The sequence below is a fragment of the Balaenoptera musculus genome, chromosome 5 (assembly GCF_009873245.2).
Source record: "Balaenoptera musculus isolate JJ_BM4_2016_0621 chromosome 5, mBalMus1.pri.v3, whole genome shotgun sequence".
Classification (NCBI taxonomy): domain Eukaryota; kingdom Metazoa; phylum Chordata; class Mammalia; order Artiodactyla; family Balaenopteridae; genus Balaenoptera; species Balaenoptera musculus.
The window spans coordinates 121,776,165-121,792,529 of NC_045789.1; the positions used below are offsets into that span (position 1 = coordinate 121,776,165).

General features: G+C 37.1%; 1 protein-coding gene across 2 annotated transcripts in view; it reads left to right on the forward strand.

Annotated features, from left to right (window-relative positions):
• Positions 1 to 240: 240 nt before the first annotated feature.
• Positions 241 to 16,365, forward strand: part of SPATA5 (spermatogenesis associated 5) — a 326,484-nt gene continuing 310,359 nt past the window's right edge. Inside the window, exons 1-8 of one of the 2 annotated variants that reach the window (XM_036853530.1) lie at positions 241 to 448; positions 6,285 to 6,406; positions 7,444 to 7,601; positions 10,960 to 11,018; positions 11,663 to 12,307; positions 13,295 to 13,424; positions 13,697 to 13,753; positions 15,251 to 15,374. In XM_036853530.1, coding sequence (XP_036709425.1) covers positions 304 to 448; positions 6,285 to 6,406; positions 7,444 to 7,601; positions 10,960 to 11,018; positions 11,663 to 12,307; positions 13,295 to 13,424; positions 13,697 to 13,753; positions 15,251 to 15,374 — 1,440 coding nt within the window. In that variant the 5' untranslated portion in view covers positions 241 to 303. The remainder of the gene's footprint in view (positions 449 to 6,284; positions 6,407 to 7,443; positions 7,602 to 10,959; positions 11,019 to 11,662; positions 12,308 to 13,294; positions 13,425 to 13,696; positions 13,754 to 15,250; positions 15,375 to 16,365) is intronic. The other variant, XM_036853531.1, reaches the window with a different exon arrangement.

The window sequence follows — 16,365 nt, forward strand, 5'->3', positions numbered from 1 at the left end:
TTTGTTCAGGTATAGGGAAGGAGGCGGAGATACGAAAAAGTCCTGTTTTTCAGGAATTTACAATCTAAATGAGGGTTCCGTCCACCTAATCCTTCTTCTTTGGCGAAAGTGAGAACGTCTTCCACCTCTTCGACGACAGCGGATTCTGAAGACGCTATGTTCTCCCGCTCTTGCTGCGCTCCACTCAGGGGATTACGGCGCGGGACGGAGCCTCGCTGGTTTCTGCCCCGGAAGTTTTTCTCTCAGCGAAGCGCGCACGTTGAGCCGGCTTTGCCGCTGCTTCTCTCGGGCTGCCTTCCGATCATGTCGTCCAAGAAGAACAGAAAACGGCTGAACCAAAGCGCCGGGAATGGTTCGCCCTCGGCCTCCGCTGCTTCCTTTTCTGCGGAGGCCACAGCTTCTGCCGTGGCGGCCGGGACTCTGGTGGTGATCAACTTCTTAGAAAAGGGTAAAGAGTTTTGAGAGGGAGACCCGAGGCCGAGGGGGCGCCGCCTGAGAGGACGAAAACCTAGCGATTATGCCTTGAGGTGTAAAGGTTTTTAAAAAGTTGGGTGAGGCAGAGGTGTGCGAGAGGCACAGAAGTATGTAAGACACTCGAAGCCGCGCCTGCACTAGAGAAGTTGGGCAGAAATGACTTAGTGGCTAAGTCAAGCTCTTTTGTAATTTGCTTTGAATTTCTAAGTTGAGCTTGAAACGGCTTTGCCTTATTTAAGATTAACGGCGTATTTAACTGCGAAGTCGCTTGTCTCTAGCGAGAATAGTATACCTATACTAAAAAACTGAAAGCCCAGTTCAGTACCGCTGTCGGTACGTCCTTCCTAAGAGACGTTAATGTGCCTTTAAAACTGAAAGGTGGCTTTTTTCCTACTACGCGGGTTGTGGTATTTAATTAAACAGCTGTAAAGTGCGCACGGGTGCTAGCAGGAGCTTGGGTATTTCACGTATGGATCTCATTTATTCTGCGCAGAGCTTTGGGAGATGGGTACTGTATTATTACGTTCATTTTACAGAGAAAGAAAAGTTAACGCGATTCCACCCCCTCCTTCCCCCCAGGTTACACAGGTCCTAACTAAATGGCAGAGGCTTTTTTTGAGTCCAGATGTATTTGACCCTAAAGCCATGGACCTAGATCACAGCAACCTTGACTTGGGAGAACGGATTTAAGTGAAAAGCATTGAGTTGGTAAAGCTTTTAGCAGGCGTGATGTTTTGTAGCTTTGAAAAAGGGATCAGATTAACCTAGTGGCAAGATTTTTATTTATGTCTAGTGCAGACCCTAAAGACAATCTTCCAGTTAACATAGTATTTTCAGGCTTTTTTGGGGATCGGAGGACAACTTGTTCTGTTGTGCATATTCAGTCTCTTTTTCGACTGGATCCTTCCCATTGACATTGAAACCTACTGATTTCTCTTTCATCTTTAAACAAAAGCTCCACACTTATCACCACCCTCCACTGTAAGACTTCTTAAAAGGAGGGGTCCCGGCCTCCTCATCTCTCACTTACTCCCTAGCCTATTCCTATTTGACATCCACCTCATTATTCCATGGAAACTGCCTGTGTCCTGGTCCCTGATGATCTCCACGTTGGTAAATCCAATGGATGGTTTTTCATTACTTACTTTACTTGACCCCTCAGCAGCTTTTGGTATTGTCAGCCATTTCCGTCTTCTTGAAACACTTTATTTCTTGACTTATGTGTCATCAAAATCTCCTAGTTTTTCTCCCTCCTTTGGTTGGTACTTCATCAGTTCCCTCTGCAGGCTCGCCCTCTTCCACCTAACCATCAATGTAGAAGTTCCTTAATTCTTAGTCCTAAACCCTCTTTTTCTCTCTATAAATCTTCTTTCTTTGGCAAGTTCATCCAATGCCCAGCGTTTCCTTCACGTTTACCCTTATTATTTTCAGATTTGTATTTGTAATTTAGATTGTTCTGAGTCTTCATTTAATTGTCTTCTAGATCAATGCTTCTCAAACTCCATAGGGAAGGTTTAAAAATTTACAACACGTCACAGATCAGCACTGTTGTAAAATATGATAAAAGTAAATTATTGGAAAAATAAGTTAAAAAAGAGAAATTTTTATTAGATTCAACAGATGCAAAATTACTCTGTCAAATTGCAATAAAAGCTTCTAAATGCATATTCTCATTTTTTGTACTTACCTCATCATGAACAGTATCAGATAGTTTGTGGACCACACTTTTTTTTTTTTAATTGAAATATAGTTGACGAACAGTATTAGTTTCAGGTGTAAGTCATAGTGATTCACTTTTAAATACATTAGGAAATGATCACCTTGATAAAGTCTAGTAACCAACCGTCTGTCACCATCCAAAGTTATTTCAGTATTGACTATATTCCTTATGCTGTACATTACTTCTCTGTGACTTATTTACTTTATAACTGGAAGTTTGTACCTCTTAATCGCCTTCCCCTGTTTGCCCAGCCCCCCCACCCTCCTCCCATCTAGCAAATATCCCTTTGTTCTTTGTATCTATGTATCTATGAGTGTTTCTGTTTGTTTTGTTTTTTAGTTTCCACACATAAGTGAAATCATCTGATATTGATCTTTCTCTGACTTATTTCACTTGGCATAATACCCTCTAGATCCATCCATGTGGTTGCAAATGGGAAGATTTCATTCTTTTTTATGGCTGAGTAATATTTCATTGTAATATATATGTGTAAAAGTTATTTATGTGTTTTGCATATTAACCCCTTATTGGATATATCATTTGCAGATATCTTCTTTCATTCAGTAGGCTGTCTTTTTGTTTCGTTGATGGTTTCCTTCATTGTGCAAAAGCTTTTTAGTTTCATGTAGTCTCATTTATTTATTTTTGCTTTTGTTGCCCTTGCCTCAGAAGACAGATCCAAAAAATACTGCTAAGACCAACTTCAAAGAGTTTTCTGTATATATTTGCTTCTAGGAGTTTTATGGTTTCAGGTCTTATATTTAAAATCTTTAATCCATTTTGACTTTATTTTGTACATGGTGTAAGAAAGTGATCCAGTTTGATTCTTTTGCATGTAACTGTCCAGTTTTCCCAACACCATTTATTGAAGAGGCTCTCTTTTGCCCATTATATATTCTTGCCTCTTTTGTCGTCGATTAATTTCCCTTATAGGTGTGGTTCATTTCTGAGCTCTCTATTCTGTTCCATTGATCTATGTGTCTGTTTTTGTGCCAGTACCATACTTTTTTGATTACTATAACTTTGCAGTATAGTTTGAAATCAGGGCGCATGCTACCTTCAGCTTTGTTCTTTCTCAAGATTGCTGTGGCTATTCCAGTTCCATATGGATTTTAGGATCATTAGTTCTAGTTCTGTGGAAAATGCCATTAGTATTTTGATAGGGATTGCATTGAATCTGTAGATTGCTTTAGGTAGTAGTATAGACATTTGAACAATATTGATTCTTCCAATCTGTGAGTACAGTATATCTTTTCATTTATTTGTGTCTTCAGTTTCTTTCATCAGAGTCTTATAGTTTTCCACGTACAAGTCTTTCACCCCCTTGGTTAAATTTATTCGATGCAGTTGTAAATGGGATTGTTTTCTTAATTTGTGGTCCATACTTTGAATATAGCACTGTGCTATACGTCTTCTTTTGGACTTTTCAAAGATACTTCAGGACTGACTTCCTGAAGTCATATTTCCTCCAACAAAACAAATGAGCTCTGTTCAGTCTTTCTCATTGTAAAATTCAGAAATCTAAGATTCCTTCATGACACTGCTCTCTTATATCTCACATTATCCAGTCCACCACCAAGTCCTGTTTACTAACTAAGTATTTCCCACGTTCCACTTCTGCGCTCCCTTCCCACTGCTTCAACCTTAATCTCAGACACCATCCTCTCTCACCTGGACTACTACACTAGCTGCTCCCCTCCAATTCCTTTTCCACTCTGCAGACAGAATGATCTTTTAAAATAAAAATCCTGTCACGACCCTGCTTTTCACCACTAACTGGCCTCCAATTACTGTCAGATTAAAGACCAGGAGCTTGATAAAGCCCACTGCCCTGGGTGGTCTTGACCTTCCTTATGTGGCTCCTTGTTTCCCACCACTTTGCCTGTACTTTTCCCCTCAGATGCACAATGCTGTCTTTTGTCAAGGATCTCTGTACAAGCTCTTCTTTTTGCTGAGAATTGTCTTTTCCCCCCCACTCTTCATTTAGTTAATTTTACTCTTCCTTCAGACCTGAATTTAAATATTCTTGGAGAAGCATTCTCTGATTCTTCCAAATTAGATCTGATCCTGCATTATAGTCTCTCTTAGCACTCTTAGTTTTTCTTTCATTGCATTAATCTTAGTTTAGAATTGTACAGTTATTTAGTGATTGTTTAATAACTCTTTCTATTAAGTTATAAACTCCATGAGGCCAAGGACTGTGTCTGCTTTTGTTCACCTTATTTCCCCAGTGCCTAGTGTAGTATCCTGCCATATAGTGGGCACATGGTAAATATTTGCTGAATGAACAAATGAAGGGTGGGTGGTTGTTTGAAATTACCTTTACTATCTCATTAGTTAATCTGGCACATAAGGTGCTCAGTAAGTGTGAAGTTAATTAATAGGAAGTAGATGTAGAGATATATTTTTAAAGTATTGAAGGAATGAGGACTGGTGAAGGGAATTGTGTGGGGGATAGCTTACATAGATTTGGATGCTGTAAGCAGAGAATACAATGGAAATGTATTAGGAATAAAGCCGATGGATGGGAATTTGAACATGATCTCCATTGCTGATAGGGAGGAAATGGAGGTATTTAGAGAAGAGTGTGATGTTTCAAATCTTGGTGCAGGATAGGATGGAGGGAAGAGAGGAAGAAAACTTAGAATCTTGTCAGGGACTGAGTACCCCCCTCAAGGTAATTATCAAGAGGGAAGGGTAATTCATTGAGGTTTCCTTTATTAGGAAGAAAGAAGTGGCAGAAACTGAACATTATGAGGTTATCAAACAGGCCGCTTTGCTCTTATTGATGGGTAAACTGTGTAAGAGACCTGGTGCTCATAGGAAAGTTGAATTTCTTTTCAGCCTGTCATGTTTTAAAAAATGCTTATTTTATGCTCAGTCCTGTTAATCTTAGCCCTGGGAGATGCTTTGTTTTTCTAGATTTGTTCATCTGATGACAGAGGGAAAATAAATGTGTTGGGAAGTTACTTCGCAGTGGCAGAGAATGATGTAAATCAGACATACCTCATGGTTTTCCTTTTGTTGACTTAGTTCCTTTTTAATTACAAAAGATCTGTTTTTCTGATTATGAAAGAACACTAATAGTAGTCAGAGCTCTGTGATTATGATATATGTGACTATAAGTTTTATAATAAAGTTTATGTGACAGGCATCATAAGTGTTACATGGATTTTGTGCTGAAAAGAAAAATATTGTATACTCATCTACATTCATTCATTTCATGCACATTTGTTATGCATCTGCTATATTTGATGCACTCCTAGGCGTTGGAGTTACAAAGATGAATATGACCCATTTCCTGTTACAAAGCAGTATATTGTTAAAGGAAAGTCAGATTGTAAAATAAATGAATATTGTGATGAGTGCTAGTATCTGGCAACATAGGGTGCTGGGAGCATCAGAGGAGGGACAGCTAACCAAATGTGGAGCTTGAGGGAGTGTGTGGGCAGGGGTGGAGATGTTCGCACATCGTTTTCAGAGGTTTTGAAACTGGCCTGAATTCTGGGCCCCTTCTTTGGCCAAAAGTTGAAAGCTCTAATGGTCATTTGAGTCGGTGTGTGTTCGCCTCAGGAATAAGACCTGTGTTATTGCTATCCATGTGTTCCTGGGAATAGAAAGGAAAAATGTCTGGTTGCTATCCTGTGGGTGAGAAGTGGAAACATAACTTAATCCTCTAGAGCCAGATGATGTGTCATTTCCCCAGTTCAAGCCTTTGAGTACTAGTAACCAGCTCAACTTAGAATCTGTAATATGAAAGGTTCAGAATGCAAGTATGAAAAGCCCTACTGCAAGTATGTTCAGTTAGTGATGAAATTAGAGATTTTTTTTTTAAATAATGAAAACAAATACCTACCCCATAAAACATCCTTTTTTAGTTAGCAGTCATATTGTCAGTGGACCCTCACAAAGGTTTGGTTTTAAGTCTGATTGCTAAAATAAGGAGGGTTGGGACAGTAGTTTCTCCAGGGTTTGGTAAGTGCATTCATATGGTCATGTGGATAAAGGATTTCTGTTTACTCCAAAAGAAAGCATGCTTTAACTTCAGTTACAAATAGTGCAAAAATAATTTTCTTTTCCTTCTTGGTAGACAACAAAGTTCCTAAAGCATTCCAGAATTCCCTTGTTCAACTTGGACTCAACACCATGAAGTCTGCAAACATATGTATTGGTCGACCAGTGTTGCTTACCAGTTTGGATGGAAAGCAAGAGGTGAGAGTCCTTTTCATTTCCTTACTTCAGAAATATTTCAGATGTTTTTGATTTTAATTTTCAACACAAGCAGTAATAATTGACAAGCTATATCTTACAAGACCCTCACATCTATATAAACTTTTCCTTCCTTTTATACCCTGGGAGTTGTAGGCCCTAAGTGTCATGATGTAGAAAGAAGCCTTTCCTCCAGAGGTAGTGACACACTACCAGCCCTATTTCTCCCAGTCTGTTAGTTGTATTTCTTCACAGAAATGTTATTTTGGGTCATCTGTTTTGTACGTAAATATTTGATTACCCTCCGTTTGTCCTGGCTGCCATTCATCATACCTGAGACCCTAAGTCCAGAACCTTTCCTGGGTCATTTTTGGCAGCTTAGGTTTCTTCCTCTGACTCTGCCATGTCTTCTGCTGCTGCTTCATCAGTCAATGTTCTCTCGTCCAGTGGGGTCCTCTGGAAATGTTTTGCAGTCTTATATCTGCTGATGGCTTGCCTCCCATTCCTTTCATTGTTCTGGGCTTATACTGTAAAAAATCCTTTACTGTGTTTTGTGGAAGAGAAGACTATAAATGTGTGAGCTCAGCCTATTATCTGGAGCTAGAAATCTTTGAGTTTCTCCCTTACCATTTAAGTCTGTTGAGAACCAGGTTCCCATGGAGCTCTTGTACTGGGTCACTCACTGTTTGCTGCATGTAGTTTATGCTCCAGACTGAACTACCTTACACTTAGCTTGTCTTCAGTATTTTTTCTCGTTTTTCTCTTATCACCTGTTAATGTCTTTGTCTCTTGTCTTAAATTCACCTTTCAGCTCTTCCACCATTTTCACTGTGGGATTATTCCTAATCTTCACAAAAGAGATGTAGTATTTATAAAAAAATAGTTTTTTTGTAACTGATGTCACATCATAACTCCTTTGGGGTAAGGACTGTGTTTTGCAGATCCATGTACTTGACTGTGCTTAGTTTTCTTCCTTATAAATGAGTGATATTCTACAAATATTTATTTTCTTATATTTTTGTTTCCTATGTTCTGGGTAGGTCTATACGGCCTGGCCTGTGGCAGGATTTCCTGGAGGCAAGGTTGGCCTGAGTGAAATGGCACAGAAGAATGTGGGTGTGAGGGTTGGTGATGCCATCCACGTCCAGCCTGTTTTGGGTGCTGTGCTGCAGGCTGAGGAAATGGACGTGGCACTCAGGTTTGGCTCTTTTCTTTGGTGACTGTCTGGATCCGTGCTTCCCAAATGAGTCACAAATGTGAACCACACATGTAATTTTGCATTTTCTAGTAGCCACATTTAAAAAGTGAAGAGAAAGAGAAAGTAATTGTAATGGTATGTTTTATTTAACCAGTATATGTAAAGTCTTATTTGAATTTATAATAACTACAAAAAACTATTAACAAGATTTTTCATTCTGTTTTTCAAACTGAGTCTTCAAAATCCAGTGTGTTATATTACACTTGTAGCATATCTCAGTTTGGGCTAGCCACATTTTTAGCACTTGATAGCCACATGTGGTGAGTGGCTAGAGGCCTACTGTGTCAGACAGCACAAGCTAGATGGGTGCTATGTGATTTATGGACTGTGGACTCTCTAATGTCCCGTGATTAGAATATGCCCTGACATTTTAGGTGAGAGGAATTGTTGTTGATGGATATTTAACAATGTTCTTTTTGTCTTGGTTTGCAGGGTAATCAGGGCTTCTTGTCTTTTTTACAGTCGTAAAGACAGGAATAGATTACTGTAATAGATTACTGTAATACTGTAATCTAATAGATTTGGCAAGAAACAAGTTTTAATTAAGACTGCTCAGGAGAAGTGTACCTGATTGTGTATTTTAACTCATTGATTATTCAGTCAAATAAAACAATTATATCTATCCAATTTTTAAATAGTCCCCCACCAAAGATGACAAATATGGTTAAAGTATATCACCCATCCTCTTGGATGTTCTGTATCTAATAGGATTTTTACTCAGTTTGCATATACAAGTCTTATCAAAATTTGTTTTTAAAAAAAATCTTTTAATACTTTAATATCATGTTTGTAAAAAGTTGGGGAATTTTATATTATATGCTGGAATCACAAAACATTTTTCAATCATTAGCTTGATTTTGAAAAGTTTTCTTCACTTTGGCTACTTTTGTAGATTCCAAGCTTAAGCTTTAGTGTATTTTTTCTTTTAAAAACAGGAAAATGTCTTCAGTGCATTGAATAACAGTTTAACAAGCAACAAAATAAAAAGCCAGAAAGGAAAAGAGAACACAACATATGTTGAGCGCCAGCTGTGTACTAGCACCCACACGCACACTTTCCCCTTTTTCTTCTCTCATTTAGTCCTCTAAACATCCAGCAAGGTATCCATATTTATCCCTCTTTTTACAGGTGAGGAAACAGGCTCAGTGAGGAGAAGTAACTTGCCCATTATTTTATGGTAATTTTTTAGTTAACTCAGGTTCAACAGAATTAATCTTCAGACTGTTTTAAAACAGTGCTTTAGGTAGCAGTAATCAGTTGACTGGATTTTTGATGATTACTAACCAGTGTGACCTCTTGAGGGCGCAGCAGTCTTAGGTGATAATGATTACCTACTATAGGGGGACTGTATATGTTTTAAATGGAAACTTGGTTTTTTATTTTAAAGAACCTTATGTTTTAAATGTGGCAGCAGAACTTAGACAAGAAACTTAATTTCCAATAAGAAGAATCAGTCATTTTAGTCTGCCGTTTAAATCTTTCAGTTGTATCTGAAAAAATTTATTATCAATACTAATGTTAGAGCTCCTTCTAGTGGAAATGATTTTATCTGTGCTTTTTTTTAAAGCAAAACTGATTGTTTTACATATTTTACATATTTGTACATATTTGCAAATATTTTCTCTTCAAAGTTTAATAAATAAAAGCCATTTAAGTAGTTTCAGAGTTCTTTAAACAAGTAAATTTAAGTATTTAAGGAAATAAGTACAATCTTCTCTTTAGTTTATACACGCATTTGATTCACGAAATTTTCTCCTTGTTTTTCTCTCTCTTTTATTTGAATACATAGTTGGTCCTCATTATTGGTGGCAGTTGTGTTCCATGACGTTGCCACAAATACTGAATTAGCAAATACTGAACCGTTGCTCCTAGGGAGGGTGTGTGTGTTTGTGTGTGTGTGTGTCTATATGTATGTGTATTTATTTAACACATATAAATATATGAAAATATATATCTTATGTAGATTATAATCTTAAGTCCTTGAAACAACTCATTCTGGTAGATTCTATTTTCTTTATTTTTCAAAAGAGGAGAAGTGGCTCAGAAATATTAAGTGACTTGCCTGAGGCCACCCCATTAACAGATGCCAGAGTTAGGATTCAAACCCCCTCTGTCTGGTGCCAGAGCTGGAACTTTTCACGCGATACTGCACTGCTCCCTGCCCTCCCCAGCTTCCATCCTCTGGTCACCTCTGAATGAGAGTTGAAACAATAGGCCTTTTTCAGCCTCAGCTGGGCAAGTATTGGGTTACAGTTTTTGCCTGCTCTGTGCTCATCCACAAATGACCGGCAAAGCTCTGCTAGTATTGATTTTGGGGTTATAAACACATTTTAGCAAGTAGGTGAATTTGCATACGGAATTTTCAAATAATGTAGTTTGGCTGTATTGATTTTGTTACTGATAAAGTGGTTGGGAGCAAGGCTTAGATTTGGACCAGATGCGCCTGCTAATACACCTTTTCCTGAGCTAAACCATTCTCCCTCTGTGATCTCTGGCAGAGCTCGCAACTGTAGGCTTCCTCTGCTGATACGGGCTGCTTACACAAGGAGGAGGAGGGAAAATGCACATATTCTGAGAACTCTCCAAGAACGTGTTTCTTTACAAATGTAATGATTTTTAGGCATGTTTCCTGTACTCAAACAGGCAATCTTCCTGGAAGACACAGTTTTTGGTCGGAAGAAGGCTTTTCCATTTTTTCTTAGGCATACCCTTTCTCTAGAATAAACTTGCGCTGTACCATTACTCTGCTTTTTTTCTACCTCTTCAGATAACGTACTCTATAGGATTTAAATTTCCTTAAAGATAAGTTATAAATTATACAAAGAGAATAAAGTAAGCTATTAATAAAAGCCTTTCTCCAAGCTGGGCAAGTTCAGAAAGGAAATGATTAATTGAGGCCAGTGTTTTTCCAATGTTTCTGACTATAACACACAATAAAAAACACATACTTTTCATTGTGATTTATTGCTCCTATACATCCACAGATGTAGTACATAAATGTACACACGTGTATACATATATATACCTGAGTATATAGGGGTGTGTGTGCGTGGTGTGTAAGATAGTAAAGAAAACTGATTTAGGCCACTAGGACACCAAATTGCAAATGGTGTTTTCATGGCTATAAGAAGTATCTAAAAAGTGTAAATCATTCCAAAATTGTATAAATCATTTCCAGGTTGTAAACTAATGATTCTTTTGATTAGGTCTACATCACAACTGTGTACATGTCATTTTATATTACATTTTAGTTTCTGGTGTACTTAATGCTGATTTTTATTTCTCCCACCCTTCACAGTGACAAAAATGCAGATATTAATGAAGAACAACTGAATAGTTGTCTTCTGAGAAAACTAGGTGAGATGTATCTTTCATACGTTTTCTAAATTTTAAAAAGCAAGGCAGCAGCAAATAAACTGATGTGTCTTTGAGGTCTTGTGTACATAATACTGTTCTTTAAAATAGTGTAGAGAATATTCTTCTCAACGAATGAACGCCCTTTTAAGACAGGGATGTAGTATCTGCCCCCGGCCCCCACCCCCAACTGCCACGTAATTGATTGGTAGTTGAGCAGTGGAGAGAATTTTTGACTTAACTGTGAGCAAAGTCAGTGGTAGAACTAAGACTTTTAACCCTTGAACTCTGTTCTTTCCAGTCAGGTATGTTATCTTGGAGTGTTGGTGTAGGTGTGCCATTTTAGCTTGGTTCGTTACTGAACATGGAATGCCTGGCTCTGTGGGGTTATAGCTGATAGAATCCTAAATGTACTGAGTGTAGAGGATTTCAGAGAATTAGCTTGACCTTCTGTCTCCAGATAGTGCCGTATCATAGGGGAATATTAGGTCCTCTATTTTTCATAACAATTGTTTTATTAATACTTCCATCTTTGATTTAGTCTTTTCAGTCAGATAGTTTTGTTAATAGATGAAATCAATTGCTATTTAAACTTTAAATGGGTGAAAAATTGTGCTAACGTATATATTTAATAAATTGTTTTCCAGATGGCAAGATTGTTTTACCAGGCAACTTTCTGTATTGTACATTCTATGGACGACCATGCAAGTTGCAAGTGTTGCGAGTGAAAGGAGCAGACGGCGCGATGTTGAGAAGGGCTCAGAATGACTCTGACGCTGTTGCCTGGGGAATGGCCTCCAAGCCATCCAGCACGGAAGCTAGCACCCTGGATATATCCTTACAGCTGAGCCAGTTAAGTCTGGAAGTGCCCCCAAACCCAGCATCAAGCAGTACTCCTTACAAACCAGGAGATGGCAGAATGATAAATAAAGCTGGTGGCGTTTCGTCAGGTGTTACACAGAGTCCTGGGAATGGCAGTGGACTTGGACTAGAGGCAGTCACAGGTCTTGAACATCGTTCTCAGTCGGCCAGAGAAGGAAATGAGCAGCCCGTCAATGAAGAGAGATTGCTAAAGTCACCCAGCGTGGGAGCACAGTGCAACACCGATACCTTTTATTTTATTTCTTCCACAACAAGAGTCAATTTTACAAAGATTCGTACAAATTCAAAAGATCAAGGAAACCAATTAAAAGTAACTTATGACATGATAGGTGGCTTAAATAGTCAGCTGAAAGGAATTAGAGAAATAATTGAATTACCTCTCAAACAGCCTGAGCTTTTCAAGAGTTACGGTATGATTTCTTCAGTGTATTACACCCAGAAATGTTAAATTCAAACTAAAAAGCAGTTGGCTCATTTCACTTATCTAATAATTGTTCACCCTCTTTTCCTGTTTTTCTTTCCTGAGTGAGAGGTATGGTAGGAGATGCCAGTTAAGTCGGCCTTTTTCTATGCTTGGTCTCTTCAGGTTGTAATGTGAGTTAGTTGTAGCCTTGTCTCTCTTAACTGCACACTTCCACAGTTGTTTGTATTGGATCTAGAGTACGTATCTTGTCATGCTAGATTAGCCGTAATGACTAAAAAAATAAATCAAACATTTAAATAGTTTGGATAAAACTTCTTTGTTAGGAAATGTAGCTGGGTGCAGATCTCTTTGCATTGAAACAAGTACTTAAGGGAGTGACTTGGCTTTTAGAAAACTCAGGGCTTCTTCTGCATTGTTAACTGCCCAGATCCTCTACATATATTTGCATATATTTGGTGCATACCGTGTCTTTCTCTGCTTTTTGCTTTTTCTTTTTTCATGAATATATATATATATATATATATATATATATATATATATATATATAAATAATGAATACTTGGATTCACATATAAAATGAACCCTGGTAAGGCTTATATTCTCTGAGATGGCTAGTTGGATAAAAATTGGGGTTGGTGGCTTATTTTGGATGCCCTTCTTGTTGTTCGGGCTTTGTTTTTTGATCATTGAACTGTGCTGTGTGGGATGGGGCATGTCAATAGTGTGGGTGTTAAACCAGTTTTTTACTAACCAGCCTGGCCTGGTTGGGTCTACAGAGAGAGAAAAAGTCATTGCTTGAGATCAGCGTTTGGGCTAGTTAGTACATTTTTCTATGGGGAAAGGGAAGTTCTGACTCTTACTTTAGTTTTTGTGCAAGGTAAATTTATTTTAGAACTCGTGTTTGAAGTCATATGACAACACTTACAAGCAACCTAGTAATGCTGCATCCAGTGTTCTCTGCTTTTTCTTCTAGGAATTCCTCCCCCTAGAGGAGTGTTGCTCTATGGCCCTCCAGGTACTGGAAAGACAATGATTGCCAGGGCTGTTGCTAATGAAGTTGGTGCCTATGTTTCTGTAATTAATGGCCCTGAAATCATTAGCAAGTAAGTGCATAATTAATGACTAAACAATATTATTAGATATACTTCTTAAATGTGGTTTTTAAAAAATGGCTCAATAGTATTCTGTCGATATTTCACACATTGAAATATTTTAAATTTGCTTTTTTTAATGTGTATAAACATTAAGTTTGGAAAATAATTTTTGAAAGTAGTATTAAGTATTGTGGAAATATTTGAAAAGTCAGGTGAGCTTTTATAGATAGAGCTTTAAAAATGATAAGAGTTGGTCCTTAAATGGATTTTATTTGTTACAGATTCTATGGGGAGACTGAAGCAAGGTTACGTCAGATATTTGCTGAAGCCACTCTGCGGTATTCTTTATTTTTGGATGTTTGGAATTAGTAGTCAAGGCTGTATTAATGAAAGTAGAGATAGTAGCACTTTATACGAAGCATGAAAGAATAGAACAAAAATAATAGTGATAGCACTGGAAGTGGATTGTAAGTTTAATGAGGTTCTATCTAATCTAGTTCTATCTAATATTGTTTTGGAAATGTGATAAATAAGTTATTAAATTATATAATGTAGCAAAAGGTACAAACTTCCAGTTATAAAATAAATAAATCATGGGGATGTTATCTACAGCATGGTGACTGTAGTTAATAGTACTGTATTGCACATTTGAAAGTTGCAAAGAGAGTAGATTTTAACAGTTCTCATTATAAGAAAAAAAATTTTATAACTGTACGGAGACAACGTGAATTAGACTTATTGCGGTAATCATTTCACGATACGTATATACAAATGTTGAATCATTATGTTGTATAACTGAAAGTAATGTTATATGTCAATAATTTTAAAAATTACATAAGGTAAAAGAATTAAGACAGTGCTGTCCGATAAGTCATGTGAATTTGCTTGAACATATAAATTTATGATTTTCTTTCTTTTGGGTACATCTAATCTCAATAGACTATTACAGTTGCCCTTTAGGCTTAAAACTTAGTTTTATTACAGTTTGCTTCAGAGTGACAAATCTTTTGCTTTAAAAATGATTCTTACTAATCATTTCTCGGTTTAGGCTACCATTGTTACATTGCAAGGAGTATTAAAGAATAGCCTGTAACTTGGTCTAATGTAGTTTTATTCATAATATGGCTATGTCTCTTCCATTGTTTTGGTATGTAACCTACCATAATTACTGCTCTCTTATCAAAACTTCCATTTTTAAAGTTTTTTTTTCCCCCAGTAGGTAAAATAAGTAGTCTTTACTCCAAACACTGAAGATTTGAGAACCAGTGGTATACCTTATTGTCTAGTATGTTTTTGTTGTCACTATTAATTTGTTCCTGGAAGTTGAGACTTCCTCTTATGAGAGAATTCACATCTTTTTATGGGAGAATTGGTCATCTTGAAAGTTGTTTTTTTAGTAGATTTTTTAAAAAGAGCATTTCTACTTTCTATCCCTTGGAACTTTAAACCATCTCCAAGGAATAGCATCACTGGCCTCAGCTTCTGAATTGATCCAGGCATAGCGATTTAGTGGGCATTAGTGGGCAAATTCTGTCTGGGCACAGACTGTCATCTCATGAGCAATACATGTTCTCAGTACTCTGCTTTTTATTGAGGGCAGATCTACTAGAATGTGATATTGGTGAGTTAATAATTTAGGCTAGAATTAATCTAAGATTTTTCAGCTTAACATCCTATTGCTTTTGTCTTTAATATTATTAATTAAATCCTAAATTTGATGCATTGCATTTCAGTCAAAAAATTAAAACAATTTCAATTTTTTAACTGCAGTGCAACAACAATCATTTAAAAATTTAATGTATATTGGAGAATTCATTTTACTTGTTTATTTTTAGGCACCCATCAATTATTTTTATTGATGAGCTGGATGCACTTTGCCCTAAAAGAGAAGGGGCTCAGAATGAAGTGGAAAAAAGAGTTGTAGCTTCACTCTTAACACTGATGGATGGTATTGGTTCAGTAAGTACAGCACCAGTATTGATTTCTGTAGGAGGGGGTATTTTCTTAATAATATGTATGTAGTGGCAAAAACTGTCAAATATGTCTGAGTTTTTTGGATCCTCTAGGGTAAGGAAGACATATTAGCTGTAAAAACTAGAGGAAAGACCCATAAAATAATTTTCTTCGTGATTTCTTTGTAACAGCTAGGACAGTATAACCTGGCATATTTTTCTAGCATATAAAATTATATACAATGATAGATTTATAATAAGTGGTATTAACCTAAAAACCTGAAGCCCAAGTCAGTAAGGAAAATTTGGCAATTTAAGGGGAATTTACTAAGAAATTTCATGAGTAAGTCTTATTACTCTTGTAAAAATTGATTCTTTGGGGGCTCTAAGTTGGGCAAGTGAAAGGACAAAGTGAGAGTAATGGGAAATGTGTTTGTACAACATTTAAAAAGAATTTATTCATGTTACCAGGTTCTTTGATAGTGCATACAGTCTTATATTAATGAAAACTATGTGCTGATTATGAAAGGGAGATCCATAGGACTAATAGGGAAGAGGAATGAAGAAAAATTCTCTCAGACTCCTGTTAGGCATTTATCAGAAGAATACACTTCTTATACAAGATTGTAAATAACTCACATTTTTAGAATCATAATATGTCAGAACCAAAAGAAATTTTAGAAATCATGGAGTCCCCAGTCTTTTGCACATTGAAAAACTGGGCAATTCGAACTTTTTGGTTTTACTGACTATTGGTAGAAACTGAACATGTGAAAATAACGGGAACGTTTGGTATTGTCTCTATTATTTGCTAACCTGTGTTACAATTTTAAGAGTAACATAAGAGAAGGGTTGTAACCTGCGGGAGGCTGGATGACCATCTGGTTCTCAGTCTTAGAGCACTACCTAGGTGTGATCATAATGTCCCAGGTTCAGTCCTGAACTTACAAAGCTGGAGGATTCAGTGTTGTTAGTATGTTGGAGATAGTGGAGCTCTG